Raw genomic sequence first — 22,406 nt, 5'->3', positions numbered from 1 at the left:
TTCAAATTGTAAAAAGGAAGAATTTTGTTGGGACGGTCAAATCTATCATTTCCAAGGGCACGGGGCTGTCTTTAAAATCACCCAAAAGTGTAAAGTCGAGAACAGATTTGCGCATTGGACATGGTAGCCAGATCATTGACTTGATTGCATCAACAACAAAGCAGAGTTTTGCATATTTCACAACTGTTCTCACAGAAATTTCGGGGCGGCCACATGACCGGGGATAAAGAAGACAGCACTAATGCCGTCTAATGCTTCACTCGAACGAGCAGAGCCACGTCTTTTGCATCCAAGCTCTTCAACTCTTTCGTGGGACAGCAAAAGACAGAGGTGAAAGGCTTAGAAAGGAGGATGGATAAACAGGAGAGGCATTAAGCGAGGATCAGTGGCCAAAGATATCGCAAATAAACAATTTTGCGCCATGAACACCATCGCCGGACAGGCAGGGGTGGTCTCGATATGAAAAACTATGAAACCTCATCAACATACAGTATGTTACGCTACCTCATATGGGTCTCATTTTGGATTATTTTAATCAATTTACATTTGTGAAGTAAATCCATCTGCCTGTGCTGTGTGACAAGAAGCAGCACTGCACTGAGTGAAGATGGAGATTGCAACATTTGATTCTTGCATTAGCTGCTACCAAATAAAACGACATTTGCTTGTCCCTTATGATCAAAATAATGTCCTTGGTCCTGTCAAAAACACGTCTGTCCATTTTTGTCATTTTAAAAATGTTTATGTTCATGGGCCGTCCAAAATGCAAACACACTAGGCGTGTGCAATCGAAGGTTACACGTTATGCTTGGGTGATTTCATTTTATATGTATGACAGTTCATGTTAAATGAGATGACGTGAGGAGTGTTCAACGCATCTCCAGAATGGAATTAACACCAAAGTGAGTTATGTAGACTTTACCACAATTTGTAATCACGTCCATTAACTTCTTTTTACACTTTTTTTGGCAGTTAGTTATTTTTAAAACATAATATAAACACTACCTGTATGATTAATAAAGAGTTTGGGCTGCTGCAGTGGTGAGGTGAGGCAAAATGGTCAAATAGATATTTTAGGTTGGGGTTTCTGTCCTACGGCAGCAAAGTAAAATTTAGACCTAGGTCCAAGCAAAACTCTTTCTATGCCTTTCCTCACTAAATTGCAGGGTTAAGATATAATCTTTACTTCCAAGAACTTGCGAGCATCCTCACCTTTAACTTTGAAGTGGAGCAAATCCCGAAGGCCGTGCCACACGGCACTTGGTTTTGCTGGTATTTTCTGCAAGGCTGTGCACAAGGGCGACAGAGCCCTCGTACAAGTACGCCCATATTTAGAAGCCAACAAGGAAGTAACGGGGAGGCTTTCCTGCTTGTTTGCCATTTGCTGTTCATATTCTGGAATCACTCCGCTAGCATCTCTCCCAATTTGATGGGCCCTCCTGACGTCACCGCGACAGCACTCTCGAATAGAACATTTTTCTCAAATCACATAAACAATGAATTGGCTCATTGACTGCCGACCGCGCATTGCTAAGTGCAGTGTGAAAAGGCCTCAACTGCAGACTCTTAGCCTCCCTAACTGGGCCTTCCCCCTCCATCCTTTTCAGATATTCATTCTACCTGATTCAGATCTCCTTTGCCTTCCCATTAAAGCCTCCCTGTTACATCCTTCTGTCCTTCTGCTTCAGTGTCACTCCTTCAATTCATCTTAGCATTCTCATTTCTGTTGCCTCCGACATCCTCTCCTCCTTCACTCCATTTTCCATACCTCAGCCGAATTCACCATCACTGGTCATGTGATGGTATTGGAAAGTTTGACCTTTCAATACTTTTACACACTCTGAGAAGAAAACACACAAATTTAAATGAATTATGATTCGGTTACGTAAGATCGGTCAGAAATTCTAAGAAAAATTATAAGACTATTTTTCAAAGTACAAGCAGATGTTTGCAAGCTCTGATTTTGAAAAAAAACCCCAATCATCTGCCTTCATGAAGGACGACAGGAATCTGAGAATAGTTACTGTCGAGGCTGAAGTTCAGATGATTTGGACAATTTTAATTTTAACAAGTCTAAACGATTGATCAATTAGCAAAAATAAGACTAGAATAGAGACCAGAGTGACTATTATCCTTGATATCTTCTACTACTGACCATTATTTCCATCTTGGATGATTCTGAATGAAAAACGAACCCATGCTGATGCGGTTTTAGAGTCAAAATGGACTATGCACGCAGCCGCTTGAGTGTTCATTGTGGGGTGGCATGTTAACGTTCAGTCAGGATGTATACACATCATGACCGTCCCAAAAAGGTTAATTGGGCTGCTTATGTCACCTGCAGTCGGACAGTCGAGAGGTCGAGGCAAGATGCTGCTAGCGAGCTAGCGATAACAACAACGAGCGTTGACTACTGCCTGCTAAAGACGTTGCGGGTTCGCTCCAAACTCAGGTATCAAAGACTCCATCAACTCGCCTTGATGTGGCAAATGAACAAAACTTCTTATGAGTACCTGTTGTAAATTCAATTCACATGACTTTGGGAGGAATAGTAACAAATCAGCTGTCGAACAGCATCTAAGACCAAAGCACCGTGTTCGACCTTAGAGCTTCCACTGTGTCATGCATATGCATTGTAACCCTCTGAGCTTTGCAGCAAAGCCTGTGAAGTCACCCAGGCAAAGATTTAAAGCCCGTCACCTCCCCTCCAACCAAATCAATAATTGACTTCAAAGCAAACGATGGAGGGCACGAGTGGAAACATCGGTTTTGGGGGTGTGGGGGTGAAAACAAACAGTTTGAAAGATGAGAAGGATGGAGTAAAGAAAGAGAATGAGAGGAGAGGGGAGAGGGATGGGAGCAGCAGCAGCAGCAACACCACGCATGGTGCTCTGGCAGAGATCTATAAATAGCTCTTGAAATCTCACTAGAAAAACCACTGTTCTTCTTCCACTGCTGCTGAAAGCGAGGCATTCAAAGGCATAAGCAGATATGGATAGCACGCCGGTGAATAAACCTGCGGACTGCATCCCGGTGGATCAGAGCTGCCTATTTCAATGGCTTCAGATCTCTTAAATGACAATTTTTTAAAATGCTTTCATGTCAGCCGTCTTGGCTTGTATAAATAATTAATAGTGGGTGTGGAATACAGCCGAACTAAGCACACATAACATATTGCGCAGTATGGGGGGTAGGGGGGGCGAAATAACATAAATATCAGACACAGGTTCAAGTGACAATTCAAATATTTTGCTCTCGAGTGGCAAAACTGGATATTGCATCATGGCAGCATAAATAGAAAAAAATAAGACGCATTCAACTAGATATACTGTTTGTATTTTATTGACAAATGCATTGGGCATATATTTATTATTTTATTGATATGTATGTTAAGGCTTTATGACTCTTACAGTCTTATCACCCTTCACCATACACTTGTTGAACATTTCCTCTTAGGATTGGGGTGTTTTATAATTGATGATTCTACAAATCATCTCATCGATAAAATAGGGTCATCAGATAACGAATAAGACAAAGATTTTCACATACTGTAATACCAATCAGAAAAATGCATGTGAGGTGTAAGTATTATTTTTAACAATTTGGGGCATCCTCAAGTTTTACAATGTAGTATCAGTGACCTATGATTATGTATGGCTGTAAATGGTGGGGCCTGGCCTGTTGAGTAACGTGAAAGTCAACAAATGATAGTGTAGGCACAAGATAGCGGCTGGCTATGGCCACCCGTTAGCCAGTCTCCCCACTGAGTGCCTCAGTTGTAGCCGTGCAGCTTGTGTATGAATGCGCTTGTTAATTGTTTATTTTCTCACTATTTGTTCAAGAAAGCCATTAAAATTGCACTTGCAACTGTGTCCATCCTTGCCCAATGGATTAGAATTCATTCTCACTGGCAGTGGTAGATTATATTGAATTAGCTAACAACATTGACCGTTGACGTGCAGTTGCGTCAGACAATTTTGCTTTGCAGTCGAAATATTACTCATTATCTGCTTTTTTTAAATGTGAAATGACCTCAAACGTTGGCTATTCTCTGTCTTTTAGAGACACACTTTCCACCGGGCTGTTGCTTCATTCTACAATAACAGTAAGTGTGGGGAAAATGATCACTGGAAAATCCCAGAATATCAAAAAAAATCTGCAATGTCAAATTGGATTGGATTCGAAAAGGATAAGCAGTTCAGATGAAGGATAGGCATAATTTAAAAAAACAGCGATCGAGTGAGACAGGGAAAAGTGTCTGCAATGAGGCGAAGGTTGACTGTAATTGCAGATTGGAACCTTATGGAGGTATCCATGTGCAATTTGGGCATCTGTGCATATGGGTTGTTCGATGTGTTCCGTGAACGTAAACACAGACATATTAGATACGAGTCACTTCAGACGTAGCATACATGGAAAAAGACCATTTAAAAAATAGGATACAGGCATTAAATTGGAAATGAGCACTTGGACCTGCAGTGTGAATCCAGGCTTGCTAAATTGCAAAACAACATACAGTGAAACCGCCAAGTCAAACATTACACATCTTGTGAACTTTGAAGTTTTGTGTTAGGATAATATACAGTGCCTTAATGTATATGTCATATGAGTTTTAGACATTGAATTGTCAATGTGTCAATTCATTTCAGGCAGCATTAAAGAATTTAGTGTTGTGACTCAAGTGTTTTCCCTGTCATTAGGATCAATGACCATCGCCAATCGTTATGCAGACGACTGAGCAGAAGAGTTCCTTCTGATTGGTAGGTTTACTTACTTCCACTTTTGGTGTGCATGCCCATTGGCAATGTTTATATTATGGGAAAACTTAGGTCAAATATGGCAACCCTAAAATGGCTGATTTTGCTCGCAATCCTCCCCAAAAGATCTTGTTGGACTTTCAAGCATTAAGCATTGTGTTATTTACTTATCTCCACAGAGCAGATGTTCGAGTCACAGCTCGAGGGGTCTGTGCAATGATCCCACTTTGTGGGAAATCGAGCAACTCTTCATCTATTTGCTGCTGAGGTGTTAAAACGTAAAGTCGCCGTTTGTCAAGAATTGTTTCATTTTCAAATGAAAAAAAGCAAATGACAAAACGTGATCGTGGACACTTGCGGACTGGAATCCAAAGCAAGTAGGCTAATTGAGGTGGATTTATTTTAAGTGTGACCCTTCGTATTCATAGGGATTAGAAATCAGGGTTGCCGCGATATTTTATATATATATATATTTTAGAACTGCCTATATATGCTGTCAAACTCATCTTACAGCATGACCCTTATGAATTTTGGTAAACTAGTGCTATCTACTGAGCAAAATAATCATTTGTGATTCTATGCATCGCCGACAGAAAATTTGGTCAAGAAGTAAAACAGCATGACTTCATTATTTCTCAAGATATCTCCTTGTCCTTTCAACAGATAGCTGTCATCTTTGATGAATTTTCTAAAAGGAAAAAAAGATCAAATGTGTAGTTCAATCCTCCATAAAAACCTCCATCACAAATAGTGTTGACAAATTAACAATTGATTACTGAAGTACATTACCTATTATGCTGCCCACACTACAATTCTTACAAATAATTTTCCATTTGCAGTATTTAAATCAAACTTCTAGGACAAGTAACGCAGTTTGAAACATCACAGTAATGTTGACACACAGACTTAGAGAATCCCCAGAATTTAAGGGTGAATAATTTTAAAGGAAATTTGTCCGTTCATTGCAGAAAGGATTCCCCAATAAAAGATGAAACAAAAGGGTTGTGGAGATTTGTTGAGGAATATTTGAGTAATACTGTTTTACTCGAATTAGAACTGTTTTTTCCCATATTTTTCGATAGGCGATATCAGGCCATTTGTTTAACAACAACAACAAATTTCTCCAAAACGCAGCATCTCCATTTTCGAATTTATTTAGAAGGGCGAGGTGCCCATTCCAAACAGGTTCAGCACTTCGTAATTTTTGTGAAATCATGCCAGGTTTTAAGGAAAGAGCACAACATTTCGCTGACAGGTGGTAATAAGTAGGGGTCAAGTAAAAAGTTTGGCTGGATTCGTTCACAAATACGTGAGTTTGAAATTTGTGAATTGGGGGTTCACAGTATTCCGATTTAACATTTGCTTTGGATACCGTCAACTCCCAAGTAATATCTTATTCTCTGCGGTCGTCCGGGGTATATATTAGATCGTGTTGTCACAGGAAAGCAAGGCTTTCGGTTCCTCGAAGCAACGCCACCTCCTCGTTTCATCCTCATTCAATCGCGATTTTTTTCAACACAATCTCGCGCCAGGTCGAAAGGCAAATTTAAAGATGGATTTTACATTCATTATCTGAACTCAACAAGTCACCAGAGGCGTTCGCCTTACCTTTTTTTTCCGGGTCGAATGCGGGAGGGTCCGTGTTGAAGAATCCCCCTCAACCTTACTCTCTTTCTCCCCCTTTCAAGTTGAGTCTGTAGGAGAATAGATGGTTGGTGTAGTCAGAACCAGGTCCGGTTGAGATTATTAGCCACACAAGACCAGAAGCTAACAATAGCTAGCACGCACGGTATAAGCTCCTCGCCGTCTCCTCCTCCCCGGCGCATATAATTAGCCACAACACACGCGCGCGCACATATTCTCTCTCTCTCTCTCTCTCTCTCACTAACACACACACACATACACACAGCATGTAGCTAACGTTAGCCCACGAACGCGTCTTTTCTCTACGCTAGCAGATCGCGAATCGTGCACATTAGCAAGCCAAGACATAGCACGCGTTTTCCGCAGATCACTTGTCAGCCAACCCCCACGAAAAGTGAAGGTGCTAACTAGATGTCATTAACCTCATTGCCCGTATGTGACTTACAAGGGCTAATGCTAGCAGCTCGGTAGGCGCTGGTAGTGGTGGTTCACTGCGACCCCCGGACTGTCAAAATAGCGTCGCGTGAGCCGAAACGACAGGCTCGCAGTGGTGACTCAAAAGCAAGTCATTTTGAGACGCCGACAGCAACAGGCCGAATCGACAGAGTCCAAATGAATAAAAAGTAAAGAAAAAAAAAAGAAAAGAAACGCGATTACCCCCCCTGCAGCCTCAGCTCTGGTTTGTGAGTGTCTGTACATACACCGTGTGTCGGCGTCACTTTTTCACCCACCCTACCACCCGACAGAATCCAATTGCCCCTGCCAGCAGCCCGTAGATTGGGGTTGGACTACATGTGGGTGGAGCTAAACGTTTGACTCCGGAAGTGGTTGAAACGTCCATTGAGGGTGAACATTGTCGAAACGCCACGGAAGCACGTTCAGTGTGTTCCGGGGCCCAGAAAATTAGGAATTGACGTTGGTTCTGAGCGCCTATTCAAAAGATGTCCTCCACATAGAAAATTTTTGAATGAGAAAGTTCATAAATCAAGGTAACTCTACCCATTGCGATCAATGGGATTGCAATCAATCCGTTCAGAATTTTTCCTATATATTCAATTTTAGTTTCAATTTCAATTGTAAATGTAAGTGATAATATCATTCATTATGAATAAATAACACGAAACAAACATAAGTTCTTATTGCACTTTAAATGGAAATGATGAGTGGAGAGACATTAGCTGAAAAAGAGTCTCATTCCAAAATAATCTTTTTCAGATGTTTTTCCTTTTGTTGATTTTCTAATTAGTTTTTTTGACACAAAAAAGATCAATTGAAACGTGTCGTTTTTCCCATGTCAATCAGAAATCTAGGTGGCTGCAGTTAGATTTGTGATTGGAAGATGAGAATGTGTCACAACACCACACATAACAGCTTGCTGCCACAAGGAGCAAAGTACAGTATTTGAGTTTTGTGCATCATTTTAAAAAAGTGTATGTAAAAAAAGTCTAACTGTAAAAAACGTTACCCCTGAACCATGTTAAGAGGACGTTTTGGGTCATTTGGAGTCATTGGTGCAAAATTTGAGTGTATGTGGGCGGAGTCAAACATGTAGGTTCAGTCACTCCTCTTCAGGAGATTGACAGAAGGTGATTGACTTGGCCAGTATAAAACCTTGAGAGTTGGCAATGTGTTTTGGGTCATTGTCTTGGTGCATAAAGAAACTTTTGCAGATTATTTTGGTTGCCTTTTTCTGTAGATTGCCAGACAGAGTGATTTAATCGATTTCAGAATTAATTGTGCGACTACCAACATGAGTTGCATCATCAATAAAGATTAGTGTGACTGCTCCAGAAGCAGTCGTGGAAGCCCAAGCCATGACATTACCGGTTCTATGCTTTACAGATGAACTTGTATGTTTTGGATCAAAAGCTTTGCCTGGAGCTTTCCGTCTCCATACATTGGCCTTTCCATCACTTCAATAGAAGTTCATTTTGGTCTCATCAGTCCGCAAAACTTTGTTCCAACACGTTTGTGGCTTATCTCTGTACTTCTTTGGAAAATCCAATTTGGCCTTCCAATTTTTTATTTATTTTTTTTGCAGATAAGCGATTTGCATTTGTGGTATGGCCTGTATGTTTCTTCTCTCAATGTCATCTTTGAACAGTGGCTTATGATACCTACAACCCTACCCTGTTGGCAATGATGTCACTGACATTTTTGGGTGTTTTGATGACAGCTCTCACAATGTTTCTATGTATCATCAGCTCCTGTTGATACACTTGGCCGACCTGTTCAATGTCTGTCGCTAAGAGCACCAGAAGTGTCTTCCTTTTCAGGACATTCCAAATTGTTGTGTTGACTGTGGCTATGCCCAATGTTTGTGCTATAGCTCTGATCGATTTTCCCTCTTCTCTGTTTCAAATAAATTTGCTTTTCTCCCATCGACAGCTTTTTGGTCTCTTTGCTTGACAGTACATCTAGTTTTCACAGACGAAACTCAAAGCAAAAACAAGTACTCTCTAATGTTTAAGCAATCACTCTCAAAGGCAACATCTGAGCAACTAGAAACAACCATTTATCACATGTTCCAATACTTTCGCTCGCTTGAAAAGAGGGTGGCTTCAAACAAAAGGTACTCTGTCCTGAGTTAACACATCTAGATGTAAATACCATGAAATAAAAGCAGTGATTTAAAACTTTTGTGTTATGCACATCTTTTGATCTGAATTCCATATGTCTTCAGCATCCAACAAAAACAAAGGAATTGACCTTGCTGTTCCGTTTCCTTGCCCACCTGGGCGGTATCTCCTTCATGCCTGGGATCTTGAGGGCTCTGCATAGGATCTTCGCTGTCCCCAGTATTGCGCTCTTCTGCACTCACAGAGATGTTGGATGTTGTTGTTGTCCATATACATATACAAACAAGCATTTGTGCTCATCAACCCAGCTTTTTAGTTAAACTGGTTTACAGTGAGTCGCTACTACAACAAAGAGGAAAGACTGCTTGTACATTCGCCGAAACAATTTCACAATGAAACAACGAATGGGTGACTAGTGCCTCATGAGAGGAACCCCAGACACTAGTCACTAGTGTCTGCGGTTCCTCTCATGAAGCTGCAGTCACAGGGATCAAGAAGACATCAACATCCTCATTCTGGCAGTGAATAGTATGCTTGGCATTTTTATTGTATTTTTGGTTGTCTACATTTTCATGACCTCAGTTTTGCCGCATCTGCACGATACGTTGACAATAAAGGCTTATTTTTCTCTTTCATTCACTCTTTCTGTAGAGTGCTTTGGCATAGTTGTCATTTATTTTGTGGACTATAAACAAACTTGATATAACCATCTTAAAACGCGTGCAAGTGTGTGTACACGCTGGAGCAATTAGAAAGGTATACGTCATTTTTGGTAACTTGACGTCATTCCGGTAGACAATGAGTATATTTTGAAGAGTTTGATGCTGTCATTGTTTTCGCTCAAAGTTGGCTTGGCAACCGGAAACTATCCCGCCGTAGCACTCCAAACGTGGAAATGGTGCGTGCATAGAGTCCATTGATGGTGGCTGGATGTTGTGAAGTTTGCTGCCACCTTCTGGTGGTTGGAGTCTGAAGCGCACTTGCGTCTCAAATGTTGCTTGTATCGCAAGGAGGGATGTCACGATAACGGCGATATTGCAGCATTAAAACTGGCACGATATCGTCACCATCATGCTGAACACAGCTTTGTGAACTCCGGTGACCATGAAGCTCTGTGCCGCTGAGCCAATAAGAACACATGACATGAAAATGGCCGGTGAAGCCTATGCCTTTGTCGCTGGTGTTATTATATACAAAAATGCAATAATGTGCTTTTTTCCCCAATGAGCTTTTTTTCTTTCTTTTTTTACAGCTTTTTATTTCCCTATAAGAGCAGTGGTAATGTTTAAACTGTGTAATACTACATAAGAGTAGCTTACAATCATAATAGATATACGTTTTAGGAATAAAAACTGCCTCATTTTTGATTCACACGTATGCCTACTATTGGCTGGCAACCAGATCAGGGTGTCCCCCCACCGACTGCCCGAAGACCGCTGGGATAGGCTCCAAACCGCCCGCGACCCTTGTGAGGATAAACAAATTATAAAATGGACGGATGGAAGGATTTCGGCCTACTATGCTAATGTTTTTTTATGTTGGTGAAGTTGGTATTTGCGAGCCAAGATTTTCTCGAGACAGTACTTGCTTGTAAAAAGGTTTGAGAAACACTCCTTGAAAGGCTCATTTACTGTATACTGAATGTTTATTGCTAAGAGTAAGCTTTTACATGGTAACTCCACCGCAGTGGTCTTGAAAACATGTCGTTTTACGTGTGGCGTGGTGTTTGAACAAACAAACAAAATGAAACATTACAAATTAAAAAGTGACCTTCCTGCCTGAAGTGAAAAGAAAGGATTGTAGTTACATAGAAACTCCACACATTGGCAGTCATGCACTACACATGTCTTCATCAACGGTTGTACTGGGTCGAATATTCAAAACGATATAATACCATCGCACTTTTTAACCATACTTTCAGCAAAAACTAATGTTTTTTAAATGAGAATGTGCATCATACACACATTATTGTAATACAATATGCTAAAACATGCATTTTTTTAAAAAATGTAAAAGCATGCAGAAAGCTTCCACAAGCAGGTAAGGTGATTTAGTTTTGCTACGTTTTCTAACGACTTAAATGCGTCTGATATCGTACAGCAATTGAACAATTAAGCATATACGGCTAAATGTGGACAAACTTTGGGGGAATATAAACCACTAAATGGCATTTAATTTTGCCGTTTATGATTAGAGACGTATGGATGACGTCCAGCTGACATTATGCCGAGCTGAAAGTGGGTGAAAGGGCACCTCAATTCAACTTTGGCCGCCTGAGGTGATGTCACGTTTTCTGCGCATTTAAGTGAGGGCTGTTCACCCCACGTGTGAGGGGCAACTCTTGCACTGTGTACTTTCCCCAAACCGGACGGACACGCTTGTAGTTGTCCCTGTATGTTCTCGGGTCAGCGCCAATCAGACATCCACATTGCCTTTCCCGCATGTCCGCTTATAAGTACGTGCTCACGTCTGCAGATGCGCTGCCAGCAAAGTTCCTCACACGGTGCCCCGGTGCGCTTATTGGTGCGTCCCTCCAACGTGTCACCACTTTTGGTGGATTACCCCACATTAGATATCTTCACCATCAGGACACCGAGGCATCACGCAACTCTCCAGCTGCAGACCAGGACCTCCAATTTAAAACATAAGAAGACTTTTTTTTTCTTCTATTCTTCATTTTAACGCACTGGTTGATTTGACAGTGAAATGGCGCAGCCTTCATTACGCACATTTCTATTTTTGGTCCCGTTGCTTTCGGGGGGTCTCTGGGTAAGCGGTAGCCCTCCGGGTTGCGCGTCCTGCGGCTCCCGGTCCCTGGGGAGGGACGCGGAGGAGAGGCTGATGGTGGAGATCGCCAAGCAGCAACTTTTGGACAAGCTGCACCTGAAAAAGAGACCCAGGATCTCTCAGACTGTGCCCCGGGCGGCGCTGCTCACTGCGCTGCGCAAATTGCACTATGGGCGCGTCAAGCAGAACGGTACCCTCGAACTAGACAACAATGCGCTATCCAAAGACCCAGGCTATGAAATAGTCAGCTTTGCCGATATAAGTAAGTGTGCTCTGTGATCTTGATATAATTAAAAAAAAAAAAGAACTTTTACGTGACAGTCTGACATGTACCATTCCGCCAAAAACGATGGCTCCTAATAATTTCTTTGTGCCTATTTGTCTGTTCAGGTGGTGAGGAAATTAGGTGAAAGTGCAGCATAAATTGTCTCACGATTTTTCCAAGTCATCGGTGTAATGATAATAGCCTACCAGCATTTTAATTGGCTGGTGTATGTTAACTCTGCAGTCCTATTACAAAAGAGCAACTGTTAAGTCTATGATTTATTTCGCTTTTCTCTCAGCCAGCATACCATATTCACAAAATGACAAGTTAACAGCTTTGACCCAAACATGAACGCAAGCATGGGACGTATTTGATCAAATGGATGGATGGATTAATCTACAGATGGGCAGAAGACTGAATGCCTGGATTGATGGGCGGATGGACGGCCAGCTCGTGGGTGTATATTTATGACTCTCAGATAGATTTTGGATGGTAGATATGTAATTACAAGGTATCACAGTTAGATGGACCAACAGACAAACAGAGGGACAGGTGGATGATGGAAGCCATCATGGATGGGCAACAACACACTTTTAAGGAAGCTTAGATGGATAGATGGACAGACAGCCGAACTGAGATCCAGTACCCCGCCCCCCAAAAGATGAATTGTATTACTGAATTAAATTTGAAAGATGTGCATCATTATGTGGTATATGTAATACTTTATGTAGCTTGAACTTTTTCTTCTTGAATTTAATTGTTTAGTACAGCTGGTTGTATTTAACTTTTACGTACTGTACATCTGGATTTAATATTTCATAACCGTTTATAAACATTTTGTTCACCTTTTAAACTTTTATGTGCAGTACCTCTTCACGGATTCATGAAATACATTTTTTTTTGTGCCTTTATATGAGAGCAGTGTTACTGTTCAAACTGTGCATAACGTGACAGTAGCTTACAATAACATTGAACGCAAATTTAAAGAATAAAACCTCTCACTCCTTTTAATGAACAATTGGGCCGCCTGTACGACATCATTTTATTGTTGGTCATTATGATGGTACTTGTCGAGTCAACCAAGTATGTTGTGAGGTGGCACTTGGCGCAAAAAGTTTGTGAACCACTGCTGCGGATGGAACTGATAAGCAGAAGGCATCACAGAGGGACAAATGGATGGACAGACAGACTGATGGCAGAGCGGCCCGGCGTATGGAAAGAATGTTGGTCAGACAAAAGACATTAAAGACGGACGGACAGCTAGATGGATGCATCGACAAACAAAAAGCTAGGATCAGAGATGATCAACAGGACAAATGAACAGACAACGAGAAGGTGACATCGACAGACATTGAGACGGGCAGATGGATGGATGGATGGACAGCTAAACAGCAAGCGTATCCGGCATCACAGATAAACGGAAGGGCGCATGGGCAAACAATTACTGATCGACGTACAGATGAATAGTTACGGTATTTGGACAAACATATTAAACATGAATCACACATAGACAAATAGATGGTGTTGACACTGATGGTAATGTTTCTATATTGTATCCCAAGCTTGAATGCCAGATCAGGTGTAAGCAGCCCGAGATACATACAGTACGGTCATTGTGGTTCAATGACATTTCCTTACTTTGCGTGTCGACTTTGTTTGACCCCCAGATGAACGTGGGAATGGGGATGAAGCAAATCTCAGCCTTACCTTCCAGTTCCTTCAAGAACATGGTCGCAGCCTCCAGGTGCTGCAGTCCTCCCTTTGGATCTACGTCCGCTCCTCCAAGTCGCCCTACCAAGTCCCAGCGCAAGTCTTCCTCACGGCAGACGGTGGAGAGTCAAACCGGACCTTAGTTATAGAAAAGATGCTGGAGGTCCAGGAGAGTAACTGGCACACCTTCCCCATCAGCCGCACACTACAGCCCTTCCTGGATGGCGGTCAGAAGCGACTCCATCTGGAGGTGCGCTGCGACGAGGATGGGAAAAATCTTTGCTCCCTGGAAAACTCTCCCAAGAGCTCGTATCAGCCCTTCCTGATGGCCCAGGTGCGTCCCCGCGACAACCCCGCCAAGCACTTGCTCAGAAAACGCTCCTTGCGGTGTGGCGACGACATCACCGTGTGCTGCAAGAAAGAATTGTACATCAAGTTTAAGGACATCCAGTGGCACGACTGGATCATCGCGCCTGAGGGCTACCACATGAACTATTGCGTGGGGCAGTGCCCCCAGCATCTTGCCGGGTCTCCCGGTATCGCCTCGTCCTTCCATGCCACCGTCTTGAGCCAGCTGAAGGTCAACGGTGTCAACACGGCCGCGTCTTCGTGTTGCGTCCCCACGGAACGGCAGCCTCTGTCCATGGTGTACTTCAACTCTCAGCACAGTATCATCAAAACCGACGTGCCTGACATGATCGTGGAGTCCTGTGGATGCACATAATAAGAGTTTGTAGCAATGTGTAGATTTGTTCGCATGCAGCAGTCCTAGAGTATTGTATGGGTAGTACAGGTGGCCACAAATGGCTTGCCCGTGGCTCCAAAATATTGGCTAATACAATGACATCATTTTTCAAGTTAAAGTTGACAAATTACAGGCGCATAGGCAATGGAATGCATCAGGAATGGCAATGAAGAGATTATTTTAGTGCATCCTGTTGAGATCGACACACTCATCCAATGTTGTGTCAATCGGTTATAAGGGTGTTGGGGGCTCTTTTTTTTCCCTACCCTAACATTCCAGGGGGCATTGTGGGGGAGCACCCCTTCCCCCTCCCTCCTCCCAAAAAAGTTTACTCAGCATCTCCACTGTATTGTTGTTACAAGCGGTCTTTTAAGTTGGACAACACGGTCAGCATTTAAACTCAAGGTCATGATTTGGCAAACATTTGGACACGATTGCCTCAGTGGTCGGGTAATGTGAAGGTCTGCGTGGCGGGGGGGTCAAATGGGTAAGGGCTGTTGTACGCTGGCGCATATAATTGTCAAAGTCCAAAGTTTACTGATGTGATGTATAATTAGAAGCTTTCCAACCAAACCCAGTCAGTTAATCATTCCATCAGGGACTTGACATCATTCCACTTGCGCAACAGGGGCTCACCGAGCTATGTCTTGCGTAACTAGTACACATATATGAACTTTTACTTCATCCACAACTAATTGGACATATTACATCTGTTGCCTCCAAAGCTGCACTTGAATTGTTGTTTTACTGTTTAATGCAAATGGGGTTTTATGTATTATTATTATTAGCATCCTGTTGCCATCATACCATAACAAGCACTTTAACACCCCGAGACAATTGTGCTCGAAAACAATGTACAGTATAATCAAACTGGGCAATAGTTTACTTCATAATATAAAGAAGCCCACAGAAAGGAAATGTGAATCAGTGTATTTTCTCAGGTTCTATTTGTGTTAAAATGGGTGGCTTTTATCTGTAGCGGCATGACTGTAATTATGTTTTTATTTTTTATACATAATATATTTTATTGACTGATTCATTGTCAGATTTTTATCTAATTACAGCATTGCAGTTTTAATGTTCTGTATGAATCTATTTTGGAATAAAAGAAATGCACAAATGCATCTGTTCTGTTTTCTTTCATATTGCATCTTAAATAAATAATCAATGTAATGGGGACAGGGAACCTGCCGCGATAAGTGGAAAAATCGCGAAGGAGGGTTTGCTCACCCCCCCCCCCCCCCAGGAATGTTTGTGTAAGTGTATGTGGGTACCAGGATGTTTAAAATATGTAAACAGTGATTATACTTTACATATTTGTGACAAAGACTGCAGCAGTACAGTAATCCCTCATTTATCGCGGGGGTTACGTTCCAAAAAGTACCAGTGATAAGTGAAATCCGTGAAGTAGTGAACATTTTTTTACAGTTATTATACAATACTTAACTACAGTATATATACAATGAAATCAAAGACCAAAACCTGTTTTCAGGCCCAATTATAAAAAAAACAAACGTTTTCAACAACTAACGAAAATAGTTTTTGGAAATAAATAAGCCGACGCGTTCTGATTTAAAAGGGTTAAAAGCATTAAAAAAACTGCACAAAAAAATCCGTGAAGCAGCGCAGCCGCGGAAAGTGAACCGCGTTAGAGCGAGGGATCACTGTACATGCATTTACTTCACCAGTCATGCGCCTTGAATGGACAAAACTTCTGAGTCGTTAGGCATTTTTTTAATACAGTACTTTGGTAAAAAAAATAAAAATAAAGAGGTGATGTACTGGCTGCGATATAGCGAGGGATCACTTTATTTGTCAAAGGTAAGATTTAAAAAAGGCCACTAAGGATTGTGTAATAAAGTGAAGTAAAAAAAAAAGCCTCTTCGATCTAAAGCAGATGCCCTACTGGCAGACTTTCAATTAAAATTTTGGTCGACTGGTATGGGGAAAATGTGAACGCCCTTCCCCCCCAGCTGGATGTCGAGGGCAGCCTCCCCGTTACCACAACCCTATGCATGCCCCTGTTGTGACCAAAAGACCAATTTCAGCTGGCATGCTACCTGTCATGTCCACGGTCTGTAAGGCAAAGGGTGTGTTTGCTCATACAAACAGTGGAAGTGGGTTTATCGACTGTCTGTGTTTGGTGTGTAAACAGTTAACACATTCCCTTGGCATGCACATATTTTGATTTCGCTATGAAGGTAAATGATCTTTTCATGTGAGATAGCTCAGGATAAATTACGACATCTAGGGCATGTGATCCTTGTCTTTTGGTTCTGCTCAATAGATCAAGAGCCATATCAGAATATAAACATATATTTTTCAAGCAGCCTGCATTCTAATTCCTCAGAACTTTTTCTTCCACAATTCACACATCATTCAGCAAGACATGCTTCGGGATGGAATTTTTTTTTGTTTCCACTTCTTGCTACGTGTAAAGTACGGATTGGTCTTCTTTTGATTCAGAATAGTCCTAACTTGAATGGTGCCCACAACCATCCACGCTCACGCTAACACATCGGGACAAATTAAAGTGTTTAATCAGCTTACCATGCATGTTTTTGGAATGTGGAAGGAAACTGGAGTACCCGGAAAAAACCTACACAGGCCCAGGGAGAACATGCAAACTCCACACAGGGAGGCCGAAAGTGGAATTGAACCCGGTACCTCTGCACTGTGAGGTCGATGCGCCAATCACTGGACCACCGGGCCAACCGCTTCACATATCGTTCACCTAAATTTACAGATTAGTTTTATCATGGTCAATAAAGTCAAAGTGGCCCTCGCATCGTTTGATTTTTCTGAATATGGCCTTTGGGAGGGTGGCACAGTGATAGACTCGTGAGCACGTCTGCTTCACAATGCAGAGGTGCAGGGTTTACTTCCGGCTCCGGCTTTCCTGTGTGGAGTTTGCATGTTCTCCCCGTGCCTGCATGCACTCTGGTGTCCTCCCACATTCCAAAAACATGCCTGGCAGGTTAATGGAACACTCTAAATTGTCCATAGGTGTGAATGCGAATAGTTGTTTATCTATGTGTGCCCTGTGATTGGTTGACAATCAGCTGAGGGTTGCCCGAAGCTATTGCCCGAAGACTGCTGGGATAGACTAGGCACATCTGTAACCCTGGTGAAGATAAGTGGATTAGAAAATGGAAGATGGATGGATGGTATTGAGAAAAAAAAAACACCTCTGCTCTAAATTATCTACAGTATATGTACCCTGCAATTGACTGGTGACCAATTCATTGTTGACTCCACATATTAAGTCACCAATTGCTTACCTGTAACCCTAATGAGCAGGGGCAGGCTTACAGTTGCCCGCTTGGGGCAAGGCCATCCTTTGTCACTCTGTGCCCCCCACCGCACCCCCAAGCCACCCACATAGCTTTGGGGAAATTTTTGGGATCTGTGTTTTTTGTGGCCATCCCACTGAAAACTTTCTGGCTATGCCCCTGCTATTAAGGTGGAGCTCTATAGGCAGTGGAGGGATGGAATTCAGATTTTGATTTGGAAAAGTACTTTTTCAGCCAATGACTTAGAAAATCTCTCTTCTTGCATTTTCTATTGCGTTTGTCCTCATTAGAGGCACCAGTCAGCTGGAGCATATCCCAGTTAACTTTGAGCCAGAGGCGGGGTACCCTGCTAGGTTGTAATCTTTCCAAAAGATTAAAAAAATACTTGCCAAAAGTTGGCAGCTCTTGGAGGGGTCAGCCAAAAGAATTGGTGTTGCACCATCCAAATGGACTCTAATCGATGCCTACTTTAATTCACTTGAATGTCTCAGTTTTTTGTTGTTGTTTCTTTTTTGTAAAAGTTGATTCAAAGATGATCATTGTAATCATTTAAACAAAAAGGCAGGTTTATTGAGGAATTTGAAGAAATCTGACGAAGGCTATCTGGTACATAACTGAAAACTTTAACATTCATGTTGTCAACAATTTGGATAAAAATGCCAAAGAAAGTTTTACCAGACTTGATACGTTTGGTCTCACTCAGCATGGTCAAATGGTCAAACATCGTCACAAACCAGCCAAATCACAAAATGATGCAGCACTTAAGATCACCCAGGAATAATTCATTTACCATGACAGAATTTGACACAGTGGATCAAAAAGGTATAACAGACATGTTTCAGCAGTTGAAACCATCAACGAGCTATCTTGACTGAATACCATGTGACTTTTTCAAAACTATTGCGAAATCTGTTCAATACAAGTTATAGCAAATTGCCAACTTCAGTCAGGCCATTTGCAGCCCGTGTTCAAATTCCGACCGATCCGCAGCCAGTAGCATAAGATTAATCATTTGTGGCCCATCAGCACCGTGAACTACAGTAGAAAAGGCTATTTTATATTTCTGCAGAAGATGGCAGCTGACCTACTGTATGCTTTCGGAAATACGCTCCGAGCAAACTCTGCCTCTCCGAACATGCCACTTGAGTCGTGTTAGGCGTTAGAGTGAATTTCCAAATGCTCCCCTTGCTACATGATCCTTGCGTGGCCGTCTCCAGCCCACTTCTAAAATGCAAAGTTGACAGACATGGCTGTCACTCCAGGACAAGTGTGAATTTGTATATTTTTACACGGGAAATACAAAAACAACTGTTTCAACGTAATTTGCTGAGAGACTGTGGCGGTTTTCAATATCAAGTGGCACAACCAGATAAAACATCCAAACTATGACAAGGTGATTGAGAATGTACGCTGTGAATAATTAAAGCCGCGGTGTAGAGCTGAATGGTTGGTCGGCCCCCCACATATTTTCACCTCACCAAATCTGGCCCTCTTAGCAAAAAAATTGGACACCCCTGGTTTAGCCGTCTGAAAAAAATGGTCATAGCAGTTCAATTTAAAATTAGTCCGAAATGCTCAAATTTATTCAGAAAGTGTTGTATTGTTTTTCATCATTATTATTAAAGTGGTTAACACATTTCTGTACACCGGTATGACATTTGCAGTTCTCAAATAAATCAATCAATGACAACAACGCAATCTCTGTAACCACAATCAAGCAAACAATTCCCAAAACACATCAGATAGATAGATAGATGGATAGATGGATAGATGGATAGATAGATAGATAGATAGATAGACTAAAAGCCTACTGACTCACTGATACACTGACACACTGACCCACTGTTGGCCACTAAAACCCTAATCTTCACTCCATGCAATCCCACAAAATCTCCTTTGTGGAGGATTAATAAGGTGTGACTTTGGCTTCGTCCGCTTGCAGCGTCATGCCAAGCTAACCTGGGAAGACACCATTCCCATGCACCCTTCTGTCGGCCGGTCAACAGTGAACTGTACCAAGATAATGCAAGCTGATTGGATTAGTTCGAGGTCGAACTGTCAACAAAAGTGAAAAGAAATCAGTGAGTGCCTGGAAAATCCTCCAACAAGACAAGGCAGTGGAGGACAATGAATGGCAGGGAAAAGATAGTAAGCGGTCATCATTTTTTTTTCAGCAATGTGAGAAAAACAAAAAACTTAACATTCAAGCTAGGAGTAACAAGGAACAATCCCTCCCAAACGCTTTTCCACAACAAATCTTCGGTATAATGATCAGACTTTGACGCCGTGCTTCGTCTACATTAGATTGCACAGGAAAAAGAGATGTTGTGCTTCTCTTTCGGATATCTGCTTTTGACTGGGCTCATTTGGACAAATTTAGTCAGAATAGCACTGGAATTTGATCAAAATGGCTGACTTCCTGTTCAATATACGGCATGGGTTCGTGAAAGTTTTTTATGCATCCTGATATAATTGTCATGCCCACTGAATTTTGTGTTGATGTGCGGAACTGGCTGTTTTGTTTGTTTTTGTTTTTTTGCCAATGTGTCAGCCATTTTGGCTTGAAGCAGTCATGTTGGGCAAATCTGAGGGCTTGTACTGTGATAAATTTATACTTGGGAATTTGCCACAAATGTACCCCAAACGGAAAAAGGTGTTTCACTCTTTGTCCAAATTTCATACAGAATTGATGAAATCAAATAGTATGACGCTTTCATATATGAGGTTGCAAATATTTGATCTTTCCAAAAAAAAAAAAAAAGATCCACAAGTGTGTGGACATTTGCAACTTTGTCTTTGCTTGACAATCAATGAAATAAATGTCATTGTCAAGCAAGAACAACAACAGTTTTTTTTCTTAGCCTTTTATCAACTACTCAGCGGAGGAAATAAAAAACCCCATTCAGAATGCGGCGAAGACTCTTCAGAACTTCCACTAACAACCCAGGCTAAACTAGCCCCCCCATCATACACCATTAGAACAGTCGAGATGCACCACGTCACCAGACTTCATTGACACCAAATGCTCCCTTCCTATATGCTGCAGAGCTTTGGTGGCTTTCCAGAAAGAGCACAAAAATATGCAGCTTACGCTAAAAGGTGAATTTGTGAATAGCGACCGGTTCACTGTACATTGTAATGAGCATTGTACTGTACGATCATCTGCGAAAACAAAGGACCTGATGCAAGGAATGAAGTTGGTCAAAAGTGGTCACCGTTCTTGATGGAAGAAGCACTTGAAATAACTTTTAAATCCTTGGGATGATCCAATTAGGACAGACCCAATTACCTGTTATATCGCTATGTTACATCACACCTGCCTGAACCACAACAACAGTACACTGCATCCTTCATGGACTCTCTACTGAAGCTTTCCCCTTGCCTTCACATAATAGGTCAGGTGTTCTCAAACTGGGGTCAGAGAAAATCTTTATCCAGAAAGGGGGCCAAAATGTTTGAGGATCCTTGAGAGGATTTTTCACTTCACGGGATTTAACTAGATTGAAACCCATTTAGCTTGTGTGAAAAATGACTTTTTGTTTTTAATTTTTGCTTGCATCTGTCAGTGGATGATGATGTAATGGCCGCAGTGCTAATATAATGTAGATAAAATGACGAGCAACTACTGTTGACAAATAGGCTGTGCGCATATTTTAGTAATGTGGGTCACATTTACTACAAAGTGGAATCCAATTGCTTGGATTTCGACTGACCTAAGATCAGTAAAGCCAGCTCTGTTGTCTCTTTAACTCTCAGGAATAGCAAAATGGATCTAAATATGGAACATTCGAGGTGCGCAAACGATTGAAGATGGTGTAAAGATAAACAGTCACTTTCGGTTCTGTGGAAAATAGTATCACCCAGGTCAATTCCTTATTTCAGTCTAAAATGTGGCGAGTATTGCTGGTGATAGAAGACATATATATACACACACACACACACACATAATACATACATACATACATACACACACATATATATATATACTTACTCTATACCTATCTATCTATCTATATGTATATAGAAAGAGAGAGAGAGAGGAATTGTATATTGCCTTTTAAACCGTGATATGTATGGTGTAAAATTTTAAACATTATAATAAAATATTAAAATATTTATCTATTTAAATATAACACTACTGTACTATTATCACAAATGGTTGGGGGAGATGTTTGTTAAGGACAGTTGTAGGGTTGTTTTTTATGTATTGTTTTGTATTGTACAGTATTTATCAATTAATTCTGGTCCAAAAAATATAATTTGTACAAAGGTTTGAAAAGTTAAGCAAGACTGACTTGCTTTTGTAAGAGAAATACAATGCATTGTCATTTTGAAAGGTTTTCTTAATTGTGCAAAGTATTTTGCAAAAACATCAGTGAAGACTGTAAATGTGTGATAAATCAGAAACCAATGTTGAGTGTGAATGTAAATTGCCCAGCATTCACAAAGAGCACAAGGGAATTAATGTCACGGTCTGTGCTATTCCACCCTCACCGTCAGGTCTTACGGCACAAGATCCTGTTCCTGCATGGGACCTAATTCTGTCGAGGACTAAACAGCCAACACCTAATCAGGTTATTGCGCACCGGCCAGCCTCACTTTTTAACACTCGCTGCTGCGTCCATC

The 22,406-nt window shown here is 41.5% G+C and overlaps 2 protein-coding genes across 12 annotated transcripts in view; one reads left to right on the top strand and one right to left on the bottom strand.

Moving 5' to 3' along the window:
• The window catches only part of r3hdm2 (R3H domain containing 2), a 55,749-nt gene extending 43,898 nt beyond the window's left edge, over positions 1–11,851 (bottom strand). For 8 of the 11 annotated variants that reach the window (XM_086118429.1, XM_086118427.1, XM_086118438.1 and 5 more), the window contains exons 1-3: positions 11,448–11,598; positions 9,111–9,212; positions 6,366–6,451 (exon numbers count right to left, since the gene is read on the bottom strand). The gene's annotated coding sequence lies outside the window, so the exon portion shown is untranslated. Of the gene's footprint in view, positions 1–6,365; positions 6,452–6,545; positions 6,565–6,846; positions 7,141–9,110; positions 9,213–11,447; positions 11,599–11,709 lie in introns of those variants that run through there. The other 3 variants (XM_086118430.1, XM_086118432.1, XM_086118433.1) reach the window with 3 other exon arrangements.
• LOC147201064 (inhibin beta B chain) lies at positions 11,687–15,608 on the top strand. Its single transcript, XM_086118440.1, has 2 exons — positions 11,687–12,029; positions 13,700–15,608. The coding sequence occupies exons 1-2, from the start codon at positions 11,687–11,689 to the stop codon at positions 14,464–14,466; spliced, it is 1,110 nt and encodes a 369-aa protein (XP_085974566.1). The 3' UTR covers positions 14,467–15,608.
• Positions 15,609–22,406: the final 6,798 nt, after the last annotated feature.

The sequence above is a fragment of the Hippocampus guttulatus genome, chromosome 8 (genome assembly GCF_054856545.1).
Source record: "Hippocampus guttulatus isolate MCC_2025c chromosome 8, RoL_Hgut_1.0, whole genome shotgun sequence".
In the NCBI taxonomy this organism is placed as follows: Eukaryota; Metazoa; Chordata; class Actinopteri; order Syngnathiformes; family Syngnathidae; genus Hippocampus; species Hippocampus guttulatus.
This window is presented reverse-complemented; position numbering and strand designations above follow the sequence as displayed.

What these genes read in the sequence shown, in the direction of transcription:
- LOC147201064 (XM_086118440.1), top strand. Translation starts at nt 11,687, where the DNA reads ATGGCGCAGCCTTCATTACGCACATTTCTATTTTTGGTCCCGTTGCTT. An exon ending in AGTCAGCTTTGCCGATATAA is followed by an intron (nt 12,030 to 13,699) that starts GTAAGTGTGCTC and finishes TTTGACCCCCAG; the next exon opens with ATGAACGTGGGAATGGGGAT.